General features: G+C 36.0%; 1 protein-coding gene across 1 annotated transcript; it reads left to right on the top strand.

The window, feature by feature from the left end:
- Positions 1-7,563: 7,563 nt before the first annotated feature.
- LOC113491776 lies at positions 7,564-16,154 on the top strand. Its single transcript, XM_026868941.1, has 8 exons — positions 7,564-7,767; positions 9,007-9,568; positions 10,335-10,443; positions 10,765-10,847; positions 11,477-11,613; positions 13,230-13,410; positions 13,778-13,929; positions 15,590-16,154. The coding sequence occupies exons 1-8, from the start codon at positions 7,707-7,709 to the stop codon at positions 15,685-15,687; spliced, it is 1,383 nt and encodes a 460-aa protein (XP_026724742.1). The 5' UTR covers positions 7,564-7,706; the 3' UTR covers positions 15,688-16,154.
- Positions 16,155-16,759: the final 605 nt, after the last annotated feature.

Raw genomic sequence — 16,759 nt, 5'->3', positions numbered from 1 at the left:
TGACACCAAGTTAAATATCGTATGGCATCATCGGGCTATGATGATAATTATATCCAGAAACAATTAATTTGTCTGTTATTGTACCTACTGATATATTTAGTAGCACTTACACCGTAAAAGAACAATACTGTCTACTAATTTGAGTTCTTCTATCATTAACAATTGTTGAAATAGCTGAGTACTTTTATTTACCTGCCCTTAGAAGCCAAGTTAAGTACCTACCTAAGTGTTCCCTATATTTAAAGGCTAATATAAATACTGATAACAATCTTATCCTGCATAAAAAAGGCTTATTTAAATTAATCATATCGTTAGCGACAACTAACTGGGTAATAACAGTAGCTAAAGGCAAACGACTATAAAATGACGTATCCGCCTCAGCAGACATAGTATTTTCAACTCTATTGTTTCGTGCTAAGAGTGATTATTGTTTGAAATGTATTGTAATTAGTGCCTTAGTATATCGGGTGGTACAAATAAGCAGGCGATGTAGAACAAAGCATTCACGCTGTGACTGACGGGGATTAATTAGATAAACGTTTGACAGCAGTTTGTGTGCCACGAATAGCGCATATACGTGAACTTACAAGACATGAGATTAAGGCTGCGTTGCCACCAGAGATGTGCGAGGATATGTAGCGAGGGATGTGTTTGTAAAGAACCAATAGAAGCGCTTTATTTACCTCGCCTCGGTCAGCACAGCTCTGGTGGAAGCGGTTAAGCGGACATCCTCACACGACACATTTCCATCGCACATCTCTGGTTGAGACGCATTCTTTGACCTTTGAACATTATTTGAACTCGGTACTATTGATTTTAAATAGAAGGACAGGAATTGAATGTAGAAAAGCTAAGGCAAACCTACGCGACTACGGAAATACGAGATTCGTGTGTAGGATCTCGTAGTGCCGTAGTCGCGTAAGTCGTAGCAAGTAAGCGTAGCATTGAATCGCAAGCTGCAAACGTCGCATAATTGACTTAATTTATTGTTCCACGAATTTTGCTCTATGATTTTAAATAACTCTCGTCAGACAGTTTCCTGTTTATTTGAAGTTTGCGTCTTCTAATAGCTCATCTAAACAAGCAACATACCTACTTATCTTTAACGTGATCTTGATAACCAAGCTGTTGTTATGTTCTAACTGAAAACAACAAATACGATACCAGTCACTGAAAAATTGACAATACAAAATTTAAATCTAATAGATTGAAAGTAAAAACAAAAATTATAATGAATTCTCGTGATTCCTACATTCTTATTTAAAGAAATATTTTTAATTCCTTTCGCTTGAACGCACTCGAAAGAATCCTCTAATCATTTACAGGGTTCCGTTCATCAATAAGAAAGAACCTTTAGTTCCGTTTATCTGCCAAAACCACCATGACCCAAACTAAAAAATCGACCATTGTTCTTACATAGCACAGGAAAACCGTACGATTCCGACTCGCACTCGGCCGGTTTTTTTTAAAGATGGCGTACGTCCTCTACCCAACCAGAGCTTGTTGCTGGTGACGTCACCGTTTGTTAGCGCATTCCTGTTTAAATATCCTAAGTAAATACCCTTGTGGCAGACTCAACAACACTGTGTTTGTTTTTTACTCTTTGACTTCGACACTGTACTGTTCTATTAGATTTTAAACTCGGTTGTAGGAAATGTGGCACTATTCTCACTTGTGCATGTTTAATATGTCACTGAAAATGATGGAACAGTAATTTCCATGATTGGAGGCATTTATTATATACACACTATAATTAGTAGGTATTGGACTTTTTTGGTACAAAAAGAAAGAAAACAACGACAAAATTATACTTTTTGCTATTTACCGTATCATTCATTAACAAAAGCAGAAATCGAGGCTAAAATTCGAAAATTCCTATTCCAATCGAAAATTTCAATACTTGAAATACCTAGTTACCTTCATCTACACCTAAAATTGTTGACTAAATTATTCTACGTAAGTAACTGATACTCAGGCCTAAATTCGATTGCCTTCAGCAGTTCTCAGTACGCTCGTCATTTCATGAATTTACATAATAAACTTTGACTAGAGTATATACATTACCCTAGATAGGCGCGCCTTAATGGAGATATATTGTCAGGAGCAGCTTTGCTTTTCTCTTAAGATTTTGACTTCGCTAATCTCAGAGCTTAAATACAGACGTCGTATTTCATACGTGCCGATGACGCGTGTAACGCGCAGAATTCATAAACAAACGTCGGTAGATCGTAAAAACACGCCGTATATACCTAGTAGTAATGTTATTATAAATATTTCAAGGGATTGAGATCAATTCGGAGGTTTCAATAAGAATTAGAGACAGACTTCTTAGTAGCATACTAGATACTCCTTCTCCATTTCATTTTTCGGCCACGGCAACTTCTTATACCCCTTTTTAAGGTTCCGCCTGTCGCTGGTGTGTGGTAAGAGGCCAGTAGTAAGTGGTACATACTACAAATAACCAAACATAATTACTAGAAGTTCGGGCAACATAAGTAAAAGCACAATTATGCATTGGATCGGATATCTTAATATACTATAATTTACCAAGACCGGTGCATCATTTCAAAACCAGTATTCACCCTTCATATACATTTTCACTTTATTGACCAGAAAAATATGGAGAGGAAACGCTATAAAATAGGAAATTGCAAGGGAAACACATTCGACCATCTATTATGTTACGTAACCGAGTTAGCTATGACTTATCGCCTCTCGCTCGAGGCTTCAAATATGGACGCCGTTTATACTTCATAAAGTTTTTTTTTAAGTCCGATATCTGGCATCCTGCTGTCTAGTATGCCAGCATTGACAGCAGTTTTGGTAAAACTGTCCCGTAAGTTCTTTTTTGGTTTTTGATTAAGACCTCATTTAAGGGAAAATTGGTCAAAAGTGTTTATTCAATAGCAGATCAATTTATGTACAGAATTTTATTAATACATTTTCGTTTCAATTGTAAGAGTTTTTAAGCACATGTCTTAATTGCTTTATAATTTTATAAGCAATCTACTTAGTGCAATCGGATTTGGAAACCTTACCAATCAAAATAAGTGGGAGACATTTGTAGACAATTTTCCTCGAATGACATATACACGGTTCTTTTAATTAAATTAAAATCAATCGAAATCCATGAATCAATTAGACAGTTGCTTACAAATCCCCTACTTATTTATGTACAACAGTGCGAGCATCTAACTAATCTAATTAACATGAACGGAGTCTCTTAAGATAATTAATTGTTTATCAAGACGATGTAAACTAAGTTGTTGGGAGCGGCAATAAAACACGAACTTAAAACAAACTTCATCACAACTTGTTTGTTCAAGTTAAGACAAGTTTACGAGTTCAATTTGTTCGGTGAGATGGGCGCGGGGGAATTTAAAATTCGAACGCCGTGCGTGATACTGTGATACGTGGGAGCTGAGTGTCAAGATTTGTTTTTTTTTTTAGAATTACTCTGTGACCTTGGTACGTTACCCGTCTTTGAATATTGTTTTCAGCCAGTATTCGTTGATGGTAGCAAAAATATGTCAAGCGTCCTATTAGATGTATTCAACGTTTTGTGGTATTTCCAACAGTTCGCTTTAATTATTCGTGTATAATGTTAAAAAAGGAGTTTCAAATAGAAGCTAGTTGAGAATGTGGCTGGCTCAGTGGGAATTCCAAGAAAGTGAAACAAGTTAAGTTGTATTTTAAATATGGTTAGTGAATACGGAAAATTGACAGTGAGCAGGCATTTACGTATGTCTACTAGAATCTTCATAATTGCCTTCTAAAAAAAATACGTCATCTCTGAAAACCCTTCTTTCATCCAAATATAAATTTTATTTTACTATGACATACTCCTAAGAAAAACTAGTGCGCTTACATTGTCTTGCCAAGACCCGAGTCCCTAGCAAGCAGCTATCTGCGGACTCGTTCAGAATTTAAGCTGACATCCACCGTATCAAGAGACTAACTCGCTCCCCGGCTAATGAGTGTACTTAAGCTAGCAATTTTGTTACTCCTGCTTTACATATGTCTGGTCTAACATAAATTTATTTAGGTCAGGAGGGATGAACACGGGTTTCTCTATCTACTAGTTACCTTTTAATACTAATTGTAAGTGTTCAGTACCCAAGATTTAAAAAGGTTTTTTCAATTGCTGATACAACGATGTCTGTCCTTCCCTCTGTCAACAGTATCTCATGATTTTTGATTGCACGCCCTCAAATTTAATTGTCACTCATTAATTTCTTTTTCTTTACTCTATTCGTACGAAACCTTCAATGTCGTGTTTGGTTAATACGGTCAAAAACTTAAAACCATTTGTTTAAAATGTGGTACCTGTAAAAAATGTGGATAAATGTAGTGATCAAGCTCTCTGCACTTTATGTCTCTAAAAAATCAAACTAAGAAAGTAATGAATACAATAAAAGGTAATCTTGTAAATTTAATCTTTCTACTCAGCTGTACCTAATTGCATTGCGAGCTCACATCCTGTCTGTAATTCCACTGGATACAACTCCGCACAAGTCTGCGGAAACGTTCGGTCCCCACACACGTCTGCTCCCTTTGACGGCGAGATTAAACATCCAGCTGGCAACACAGCGACACTACCGACTCCGAAATGTATGGTGTCGATGCTTCAGTCTAATCAGGAAATGACGTCACATTACTAGGGAAAGTATAACGAGCAGATAACTTTAAAACGTTTGGACAAAATTGAAAAAGCATGAATGAGGATAAAAAAGACATTGTTCGCAGCGAAGGCTTTATTAATATGATCCTGCAAAGTCATGTATAAAAAATCCACGTGTGTGGGATACGTAGGTACTGCCTGCTTCTTAAACTTCATTATACATTAGAGAAAATGGGATTAGGGAGGTGTAATGCGTCTTTCACTTGAGCCGTCTGAGGTGGCTCGAATTTATGGAGCGGAATTATGTTTTGAATAATTTATTTATGGTAATTGTATTTTTTGTCGCTCACCGAGGTGCCTTGTTTCGACAAAAATGCTGTGCACACTTATTTTCACGTCCGCTATAATTCTGTTTAACATCCTAAATTTAATATGTTATGTCATGGACGGTTAAACATTTAAAATGAAAGGGGAAAAACCGAAAGTTTGCTACTTTGACAGAATGCCTATTAAATGTGGAAATATGACATTTGTACTGAAAAGAGAATTAAACAAAAATAATCTTACACATAAGACTAAAACATAGGAATGAAAAATTGCAGGGTTTTTGCAAGCTTTCAACTTGCATACACCAGAATACGGCTCTGAAGTTAGATGATGAATGGTCTCACATGAATGGATTTTCGTCAGCTTTGCGAAAACTCTACGTGGAGGTTCTTTTATCCATATCTATCTTAAGATCTGCTTTATTAACCTAAAAAATCTTGTGTCCGTAAAAAAGGTGCTATTGTATAAAGTTTGACCTTTTCATTTACACCTGAACGTTGCAGAAATAAATGGAAATGTAAGTTGGAAGCCGGATCAATACCTTCTATCTTGAAATTGAATCTGGTCCCTAAGGTATGTGCAATCATTTGCAACCTGGTAACAGCCAGGAGATGTTTGTCAGCAGTGTTTGGAGATGTTCCCACTCTCATCCGGATCGCTAAGGAATTTAGAGCACACGAAATGTTTAACTTTCAATATTGTTCTTGGTTAAAAGGAATAACGCTGATAAGTACAAATCATGCTATTTTTTCTCATCTTGTGGTCTTTAATAAAATAAAATAAAAAGTGCTCAAATCAAAAAAACTAACATGGCTGCTGATTGAAATTATCTGTCATAGATATTATGAGGCCACTGATAATTTATTGATGTGGTCTTTAAAATAATGTGCGTTTTTAGCTATAAAAAAGTATCATAATTTAAAAACATGAGTAGGTAGTACATAAAATTATTGCAAAAAGATGACATTTTGTTTACGGTCCAGCGTCATATTCCCTCTGCTGTCCTGACCCCACGAGAAGGGAGCATAATGTATGCATGAATTCTGATTGTCCATTGTCAGTTGGGAAGTTTTAGCACAACTTTACTTTCACAAGTTTTGGAAGGACCAATTTGGATTGCCATATCTAGTAAGAGACGCTTTAAGTAGCGGTGACAATTTAATTAACACTGTTGTTTCTATCGAGACAGAACTTTGTACAGGCCATTGTTCCTCAAATGGGTTAATCATTTCTGCGGTTATTATAACTTGACGTCATAACATTGGAAGGAAGCTGTAGGATCCGCGCAAATATTGTGCAGTTTATTTTTATGAACCGCCTTTATTACTCTATATAAGAGAATAGGGGTAAAAATATGACTTTACATAAAACATTTGTGTTTTGTACATTATTTGTATTCTTTTGGGGGCCTACCATCGTCCTTTTCAGTATTTTCATCTTTTTACTATTACGGCTCATAAGATGCAGCATATTAGAAATAGGGTCCCAAAAAAGTAAAGTCCTTAAAGTTGAGTAAGCGTTTTTTTTAATAAAAAATGTATTTAGTTAAATAAGCAAGGAAAGAGTTGGAAGTTCATAAATGATACTAATTAAGGAGAATATTATAATTACAAATGACCTGTACCATTGTCACTAAGTTCAAAAATTACTAAGCAACACAATTATCTACGTAAAACAAAAATCTAAAGTGCATTAAGGTTCAAAATGGGTTGTACACTTCAAATCCAATTACTATTAAATCAGTACACATTTAAAAGCGAAAACAAATGAATTTTGAACATTATTGTGCGACACTGCTCCGTGCACGAACGTAAAAACATATACATTCGTAAAATCCGCTGGGATCTGTCCAAATCCTACTTATTTACGTAAAAGTTAAAATGTATTGAATTTCGTGCCTAATAAATTATTCAGAGGGCGTTTTTTGGGATTTCCAGTAATGTTAAAGGAGAGAGTACCTGTCTAGTTTTGACATTCGTAGTCGTGATTACAATTGTGTTAAATTTATTAGGGACGCAGTAGGAATTTTGAATTTGAGAACGGTTAATTAAACAGTTCAAGAGAGTCGAGTTTTACTCTTCTTTTTAATAATTAATCGAGTTTTTTTTTATCTTTAATATTTAATTTCGCATGTTTAAAGTTTTATGGTTCTTTTTTCGAATAAGCAAAATAGAAGGCTACGGCCTACTGTATCTAATTAATATTTTTTTAATTGCTGTAATTGGTTTTTCACCGTTGTAATTAAATAAATAAATAAATATTTTCTTTTGGTCAAAAACTAATATCCGTTTAGTGTGTCTAAATATTGTATTTTCATAATTGTAGGTCATCATAACACAATGCAATAAAAACTTTTCAACTATTGTCAATTCTATAAAAAATTATACAAACCAACACTGAAATTGACATAGTATTTCAATGACTAGTTATATTAAACTTCTTCTCCTTGCGCATATAAGTCACACGAACGTTTTTTAGCCCACGTATTACAGGAGGTTTCACAAACATTCAAAACACATGCACAAAAACGCTCAGACTCAGACACGCTTGTCCTACGCGGGGATCGCAGCCGCGACACGTCGTCGCCGTCACATAGTTTAGCGTGGTGACGTCAACCATTCGGTTATCTGAGCACTCGACTCCTAATGAATACCGAACAGATCTGAACATCATTTTTGCTATTCTTTTATAAATATATTTATAATTATAATTAAAATGAGTATACATTTGTTGCAGTGACAAAGATGATGTAGCAACGATGTGCGCGCCGGCCACCGCGGCGCTCCTGCTAGCAGCCCTCGCTGCCTTGCCTTGTAGAGGTAGGATATCTCCATCAATACACAAGGCAAAAAAAATACCAGTTCCAGAGCAGCTTAAAAAAACCCGTCAATACAATTTTCTTTGGATAAATAATAAAATAATATTTCAATAAAAAATATGATAAAATCTCATTGTTAGAGCAACTACAACACGTTTATTGGATCCACATATAAGACAAAGTCTATTGGTTTGGAACATCATTTTCCAAAACCTAGTTTTCTATCAAATGTTATTTCAAACAAGTTTACACTCGACACATTTTAGGCTTCATCTTTTCAGATGGTGTTTTTCTATTAATTTAGTTTCTGTAGTGGATTTCAGAATAAAATCTATCTTTCATTTGAAGTGAAAAATACAGATTCAATCAAAAACGTTTACACGTCTCCAACCAACCTTTCAAAAGACAGTCCATTTTCTTCATTTTATTTGAGCATCATATTTTTTCCCGGCACTTTTATTTTAAAATCCTTGTCGTTTAACTTGTAATTCGTATTCCACTCTGCAAGTCCGTCGCCGTAAATTTTCCGAGATACCAAATGACCTCAAGAGCATTACAAATTCATCGTTGTTCAAAATTGTTTATTTTAAGGCAGCATGTACAAAGGGCCGCGTTTCTTAAGCTGTCGGCCATTTAAAAATATTTTCTTTACGCGTCCCACAAATTAAATTGCAAATTCTCAAGAGCTCTTAACTTGTATTCCTAAGTGGCCTTATTATATTTTAATTTCTGGAGAGATTTTAAATAAACTGCACCGGAAGCCTTTGTGTGGGAAATTGTTTAAAATGTTATTTTTGCCATGGTAACATAACAGTTCCGGGTTAACAAGAGATTTTCTTTAAATGGGTATTCTGATTGATGCGGTGTTTTACACTTTAACTTCAGTTATAATTTTGCAGCTGCTGTATTCTTGCCATTAAGAATGCAAATTAAGCTCTGAGCGGTTTCATAACAGGGTTTCTGATGTATTTTTACATAAAATATTGCATCCAATCTACCAAGAGGAAGAAAACGTCAAATTAACAAATAAATTTCACCTACCACAAGTACCTTTTGTAAGATTGATCTTCGCTGAAATACCTTTTAGTTTCAATGTTCAGTGAAGCAGTAAACAGAACCTAAAGTAGTTACAAGCCAATAGAAAACTTTTAGTTTGTTCCCGACGAAAAGGTTAAGTGTATCCAGACAGCCCAAATACTTGTTTGTTTATCCAGTGTAAAATTTACATTTCGATCTCCAGGCACCGACGCCGACGTCGCTTCGAAGATTCTGAACGAGACCAACAACTACGAGGAGACCGGCTCCCTGCCCACGATCAACAAACTATATCAAATGTTACACACTAACTCTGACCTACATAATCAGAGCAAACTTGGCGAAAACTTTAATTACTCTAGTGTTAATCTAACACATAGTTTTAACTTATACAACAATCTCAAGTATCCGACTAGTACAGATAAGAATCTCGAATGTTGTGTGAATATTGATGAGGTTGACAGTACACACAATGTTAGTTTATCAAATGAGGGTGCTAAAGTTATTGTAAATGATGCGAATGGACTCGGTCCTGATGGTAAGCGGAATAGGAAGAGGCGGGTTGTGAATGTAGTGAGGACGTTCATAGAGGTGACGACGAGCCATACGAGGAGGTACCTGGAGGCCACGGCGCCCTCCCTGCCGAGCCAGCTGGCGGTCACCATGGAGAGGAGGAGGAAGCCCGGGGAGACGGGCTCCAGCGCGCCGCTGCTCAACTACATATTCGACACGTACACCAACACACATCAACATCATAAAAATGAAAAGTAAGTACACCTAAATCGAAACATCAAAAAACAATACATTACTGTTGAAAATTGTGTCTGTTTCGTTGAAAACTTTCTAAATAAAATCGTTACCAAACATTCGGTTAGGTATTATATATATTCTGTAACATTTACTCACAGAATTATGTAAAGCAAAATCTCCTCTCACTATTCTAAAATAAACTCAGAACCTATTCTTGATGATAAATAATTAATTTATGATAATACCTCGATTCTATTTGTGAGTACTGTTTTCTACAAACAAAACAATGTAGGTACTCCATCACATCATGTTTACAATAGACTTGATGAACCAACGCTACCTAATATTTGAACTTCTGAAGAGGTTTTATAACAAAAACGTATTTAACCAACCCTAATGGTTTGGCAAAACGGTGGTACTAAAATTAATTCAATTCTGTTGACTTAACGAAGAGCGAAACTTCAATAATGAATAATAAGAAAATTTTAAACATTCCGATTTAATTTTTGGAATATAAAATTTGTTATTGAAAACCTCAAAAATTGTTTTCATTGAATGAAAACTTCTTGAAACATAATTTCTTGTATTTGTCTTTCTTATTGCAGGCGGAAATTTTTGCCGCTATTCAAAATATTTAATCTTTTCGCAAACGGATTTTACGAAAACATTTCGGAGTTAAGAAGTTCGGAACACCTTCAATATATTTGAGAGGAACTTTCGGTCGTCCAAACGAGTGCTTGTGCCTGAAATTCCGTTAATTACAAACGAATTCTGTTTAATCAGGGTCGGGAACGGGAACAGCATTTACGCGGCGGCGGCCCCCGAGATAGAGGCGCTGGTGGGCTCCACCGCTCACTTAGACTGCAAAGTGGATGCGCTTCATGATAAACTGGTAATAAGTATGTCCTTTGTTACATTTCATTCGCTTTCATTTGTTTAGATGTACGCTTTGTTCTCATAGAAACAATATTAATGTCACTTAAACCCTTTCCTGATAGTCTTAGACTTTCAATCTCACAAGATGCCGCTCAATCAATCTATCAATCCATACACACTTCCTCTGTAAAGTCTCGTAGATATATTTATTTTGCTTACTCATTCATCTTTTTTTTGTCTTTTATAACCTGTAAGTTCAGTTTGAATTCGTGGTCGGCTAGTTATAAAACGCAAACGTAATTTTTCTAGCCTTCGCTAAAATATCTTCTTTGTTCAGGTATCTTGGGTACGGCGAAAAAACGACGAAGAACCAATGGAACTTCTGACAACGGGTACACAACAGTATACTGCTGATGACAGGTAAAACTTGTGCGGAGCTGATAAAACAAAAACACCCGGCTTGCACTCAATTATCTTGACAAGTTCCCGCAACTTTTTAAATATATTGCTCTTGAATAAACTTCCACAAAGTTGGGGGAATACAAACAAGTGTGGAATCTTCCTTCCTACAGACCGAAAAGTTGGAAAATACATGAACATTTTTAAAATAATACAGGAAAGATAAAACTCACCTATATTACCGTGTTACTTGGAGTTTGTTTGCGAAACACGTGTCGTCGGAGCGGCGGCGGTCAAGAGGTCGAGACAAATGAACAGATATTTACATAGCGCTCATTGTTTTTCACCTCCACGTGTACACAGTTACTTGTTTATTTCATTTTCTTTAAGATCTTTTCCTCGACGGGTATTTCATTTCACTTCAATAATAAAACTAATGTTGCCATTTATACAATCAAAAATGATCTTCACTAAATTGCCTGTTACGCAAATCAACAGATATTTAAAAATCGCTTCTAGGAATAATAGTTATCAACGGGTACAATGACGGTCTTTGCTTATACAACCTTTAGATACCATGTAAAAATAGAAAAACTAAAGTCATGGGATTGAGACCATACTAACTTATAAAACTTTTATCAATCATTCAGGTATTCAGCACGTTTCATCCCTCCGGACATCTGGCGGCTAGAAGTGAGGGAGGTTCGTCCAACAGACGCCGCGCACTACGACTGTCAGTTGTCTGCGCACCCCCCACGCACTGCCAGAGTCACACTCAGAGTGCCAGGTTGGTAAAACAGAGATGATTAAAGGCAAAAAAAACGTCATGCATGCGTCTAAATGTCGCCCGAAATTGTCTATTTTTCTGTAGAGTCCAGATTTTCTTTGGGTTGAGTGAAAGAGAGTGTCGGACTGACAATACCTTTGAGTATTGGAACCGCGGTAGCAGTTTTGGTTAAAGCCTTCCTTGAAGAAGAAACTTTGCATTTTATTCTTAAATACATCTCTAAGAATTGAATGAAAAACTTATTTTTTCATCGGGATACTAGTTATCCCTCAATCACATAATGTAAATTGTGATCTTAGCAGAATGTAAACCTAAGTTTTCGGCCACAAGAAAAGACAAAAGGAACCTATATGTTTTAACTAACTAGACTGTACTGTAGATGTTCCAAAAGTACATTTTAAAAACCTCAAGCAATTTCAACTTGTAAAGTAATAAAAGCTTAGATAACTTTCATATTTATTATAATTGTTTATGTAAGTTTGAGACTACGGCGAACAATACCACAAGTACTAAATACAAACGAAGTCTGACTTGAAACTTGTGTAACATAATTGAAGTCATAATAGGTACTGTTTTTACCTCAAAAAGCAAAATACGTAGTGGTTTCTTAGGTTTACGCGAATGTTAGACATTGAAATGAAACTACTTTACGGATTTTTTCGCGGTTTAATTTTAGATTTTAGTTCCCGACGTTTCGAAACCTTTGCAGGTATCATGGTCACGGGCAGACTGAGATGGCGTTTGTCTTGACAGAAGATGTTGCTCGTTCTGCCTTCATATTTTAATTTATTACTAAAATCTAAAATTAAACCGCGAAAAAATCCGTAAAAGTAGTTTCATTTCAAAGCAAAATACGCTTCATTTACTTTATATAACTGTGAATACATTTGACGCAGACTCTTAGCAAGGTTATTTTTTAACAGTAACCAAACTTCTTAACCTTTATCGAGTGAATGGCTACAGAAACAACTTAGGAAAGTCTTTGGTTGGATTAACAACAAAGAACTCGAGAGAAAGAAATTGTTCTTTTTCTTTTATTTACTCTTACACGTACTTCAGCTTTTTATTTTATTAGGGCTGCCAATTTATGAGTTTTGATTTGGCCTTGTTTGTTCGATGAATGTTTTTATGTAACTAATCTTTGTATTGATTGTGTATTATTATGAGTCAATCTAATTTAGGAAACATTATTCTTTTGTATATTTTATTACAGTTATATGTATATTTACAGGTTTCAAGGCGCTTTACACATAGTATTCAGAACTAGAACTATTTGAATGGAGATATGTTCATTTTAAAATCTTCGTACTACGTAATTGTACTTTATTTAAAGCAGAGCTCGTGTTACTGCCTCAATTGTTTTAACCAGTCTTATAACGTTCTATAAATAATTAAGACATCTTCAAGCCCACTGATGTATCTAAGTAGATGTTTAGAAACCCAGCCAGTGGACGTAACAAAAACAAACAATTCGGAAACTTTTAATTTGTAATTGGATAGTTTATTAGCGCCTACGTGACATACCATTTCATTCCAGAAAATAGGAAAACAACCACATGTTAAAGTAAAATAGTTATGGTTTTGAAAAATGATGGTCTGAAAAATTGTTCCTGCAGAAGTATCAGTGCGCATAGTGGACGGCGCGGGCGCAGCGGTGTCGGAGCAGGTGTGCGAGCTGGGCAGCACGGTGGCGCTGCGGTGCGAGGTCAACGGCCTCAAGATGGAGGGCGGCCCTTCTCTGCTGTGGTACAGGAAGGATGACCTGCTCAATGACGACACTACTAGGGGAGGTATCAGGTAAGGCGACTATGGTGGTCCAATAAATAGTTTTCGTAGCATAATTATGGCGTATGGCGCGGTTTTGAGGTAAGATTGGAAGACAACCCTGGAATGGCTTGGGAAAAGGCTAAGCAGATAAAAAAATATCATAAGCTTACTGATTTAATATTTTATAACTGTTGTCATTACTATAGTTACTTCGGTAAGTTGATAATGAATAGGTAAGTTTTTCTCAAACAAAAGATAAATCTAATGGTGGTCTAAAATAATGAATCCAAAGGGTATTAAGAAAAAAGTCACTTGAACCACTTTAGAAAAATATCTTAGTTCTCGTATAAGACCTAGATAGCAAAAAATATCTAATAACGCTGTTTCCATTTGCCAGTGTACGAACAGAGTTCGGTTCAAATGGTGCGAACTCCGTTCTACGCGTGGCGCGCGTGCGCGGCGACGATGCAGGCCGCTACACTTGCGCTGTTGCGCGTGCGCCGCCACCATCCCCACCACCGGCCTATGTCATTCTGCATGTCATCAAAGGTAAGAACTAAAATAGTTGAACTGCTAAAAGTCAAATTGAATAAGACTAACAAATTCCGAATAAAATATCAACAGTCCTTATTTGTATATTCATCTCCCTCATAGAAATCTAAATAACAAGGTAATAGAAGTGCCAACGCCGCGTGACCTTGTCGCCACACTGGTGTCTTGGACGACACCAGCGCGCGAACTTACGCTCAGTCGCTCGCGGAACGTCGTCACAGCAAGAACCACTAAAAATGGTGTTTTGCGGCGTTTCTCAGGCTGGAAATTCATCTGCATCGTGTAATAACATAAATAAATAGATAACATTTTATCGGTAAGTAAATTATTGCAGTAATATTGATGTTATTGCAAAAAATCAATTTCAAAACATAACCTTCATTATAAACCATATTTATATCGCACCATCCTGCAACAATTGCATTCTTTACTAATCATTGCCTCTGCAGTAAGAGACTTACAGAAATGCACCGTTGTAAAAAGAGAAATGTATAACGAAAAATAATATTTATCAATGCGATCGTATTTGTAGTGGTACGGCCGCACAAAACTGTCGGAAATAGTGATGTGGTTAAGTGCGGACAAATTATCCAAAATTAACATTGTATACGAAAAGTAACAATTTTAATAGTCGTTTGTTTTTGTGAACATATTATTGAATATAGTTTTATTTCAGAATCCCGCAGGTTGCAAATAAATACAAAAGACAAGTGGATGACTACCACGGGTAAACGAAATTGGTACCCTACAACTTAGGCCGAATATACACTATGAAATTAGTTGCATGCTTGATAACTTGCCGCCCGCCGCCGCCCGCGCCCCTCTCCATTTTTACGGCTCGGACCGCGCTCGCAACTGAATGTTTCAAAAAGTACGCCTTGCGTTATAGCATAGCATTGAATAAAAATTGCAATTTAAATTTATCCAAATCTCATGAATACCTATTTTTTAATTTTGAACGTTTTCTAGTCATTCGATACATGAACTGGGCTGCTTTTGTAAGACGACTAAAAAGTCACCGTATATACCAAACCTACCTACCAAGTATTTCCTAATAATATATTTTTTTGTCAACCGACAATTAGCGAATTTTTTTTTGTACGGAGGTACATATTATAATGTAATCCATAGAAGAATACAACAAAAAACATTGTGACTCATAATTTCGTCTTTCATTATATTTCGGATCCGTAGTCAATCCCTAGTGTAGTTTACGTAATCACTACCAACTAATGCAAAAAAATGCAATGACTGTGTGAGTTAGTGAATCCATACAACGACAAAGTCAACCTTATTACAATAGACGTACGGCCTAGTAGTGTTTGCTTGGTCTTCTCGATGTTAATGTTTGCGTGATTGCGTAGTTATTTGCTGTGAATGTGTTGAAGCCCCGCCCACCGGCGACATGCGTTTCGATAGATCGCCGCGGTATATGCCATTTCTATTACCTTGTTATTTAGATTTCTATGATCTCCCTAAACTTTATACTAGAAACTAATACTTAACTGTAAAGCTCACCATAACAATTACAAAGATTTCTGAAAAACTACTAGTTTTTCAACTTTCTAGTTTGATCAAAGCTCTCCAGTGAACTGTTCAGCAGCTATCCAAAATGAACTTTACCTCTTCAGTTACTAAGTCTTTTCTTCGTTGACAGGCGAGAGTCTAGCTGAGCTACACCAGGGCAGCCCCCGAATCTACTCATCATCACCGTGGCTCCTAACACTGGCGCTGTGCGTCCTTTTACAAGCCTAATATAAAATTTGTTTATTAATAAATTGTTCGTATTTAAATAAATGTTTTATTTTCAATCCTTTTCCAGTAGGAAAGGTCTTTATCCACACATTTAATGAGTTTTTATAGCATTATTTCAAGTAAACCTAACTACGCTCGTGGCTCGAATTGAAATAAAGAACAAAACAATCAAATCATAAATATCATTCCTTTAAACCAGATGCCTAAATGAATTCTCAACTAACGGAGCACAGATTCAAAACCAATCTATCACAAACACAACTGACCGAATTTAAAAACTGACCGATTCACTATTAAATGACACGAATCATTTTGACATATTCCTCATCTCCCCAACATAGTCCCAAAAGAAGAAGAAGAAGACAATTACTTCAATAAAACCGCGACCATAATCTTTTAATCCCCTAACTTGACGAATAAAGCGGTCATTGTTACTAAGTGTAACGTTTTTCCCGGTTCCCCACAACTCCAGTACCCATTACTGGTAAATGGATTACATAAATAACTGTGATGACGCCCGGAGTGGGCGATACTGTGAGGTACCGTGTTTTATGGCACATATCTCCGCAAATAACCATATATTTGGGCCGATGGAGTAATAATGACGGAATGAAATGGAAACTTGCAAATGGATTTTGGTTTTCCAAATTCTAAATATTCGATATTGTGTGATTAGTGTGGAAAGCGGCACTCGCCAAAATGCTTGGCAAAATAGAAAACATTTGCATGAGTATGCGTATGGAGTTATTAATTTTGAAATCAAATACAATGTTCTGTCTGTGTTATTTTAGGATATCAGTTAACACTATTAAAAACATTTTACTAACATTGCTAGTCATTTGAGTATCAAGATTTATCAGTACTCATACACACATACTTTTATAGTTTCAATGTGATACTAAAAAGTTTTCTCTTAATGAAACCTCTTGAAGTCAGGCAACCTCATCTTATATTTAGACTTCTAATACTTCTTATTTTTCTTCGACGTTCTCTTTTTGGATGCTTTACAGAAATTGGTGCATGAGGGATGTTAAGTATAGTTCATAATGTATTTCTTACCGAACCACGACGC

Source organism: Trichoplusia ni, chromosome 3 (assembly GCF_003590095.1).
Source record: "Trichoplusia ni isolate ovarian cell line Hi5 chromosome 3, tn1, whole genome shotgun sequence".
NCBI lineage: Eukaryota > Metazoa > Arthropoda > Insecta > Lepidoptera > Noctuidae > Trichoplusia > Trichoplusia ni.
Note: the sequence above shows the minus strand (reverse complement) of the source record. Positions and strands in the feature narration are given on the sequence as shown.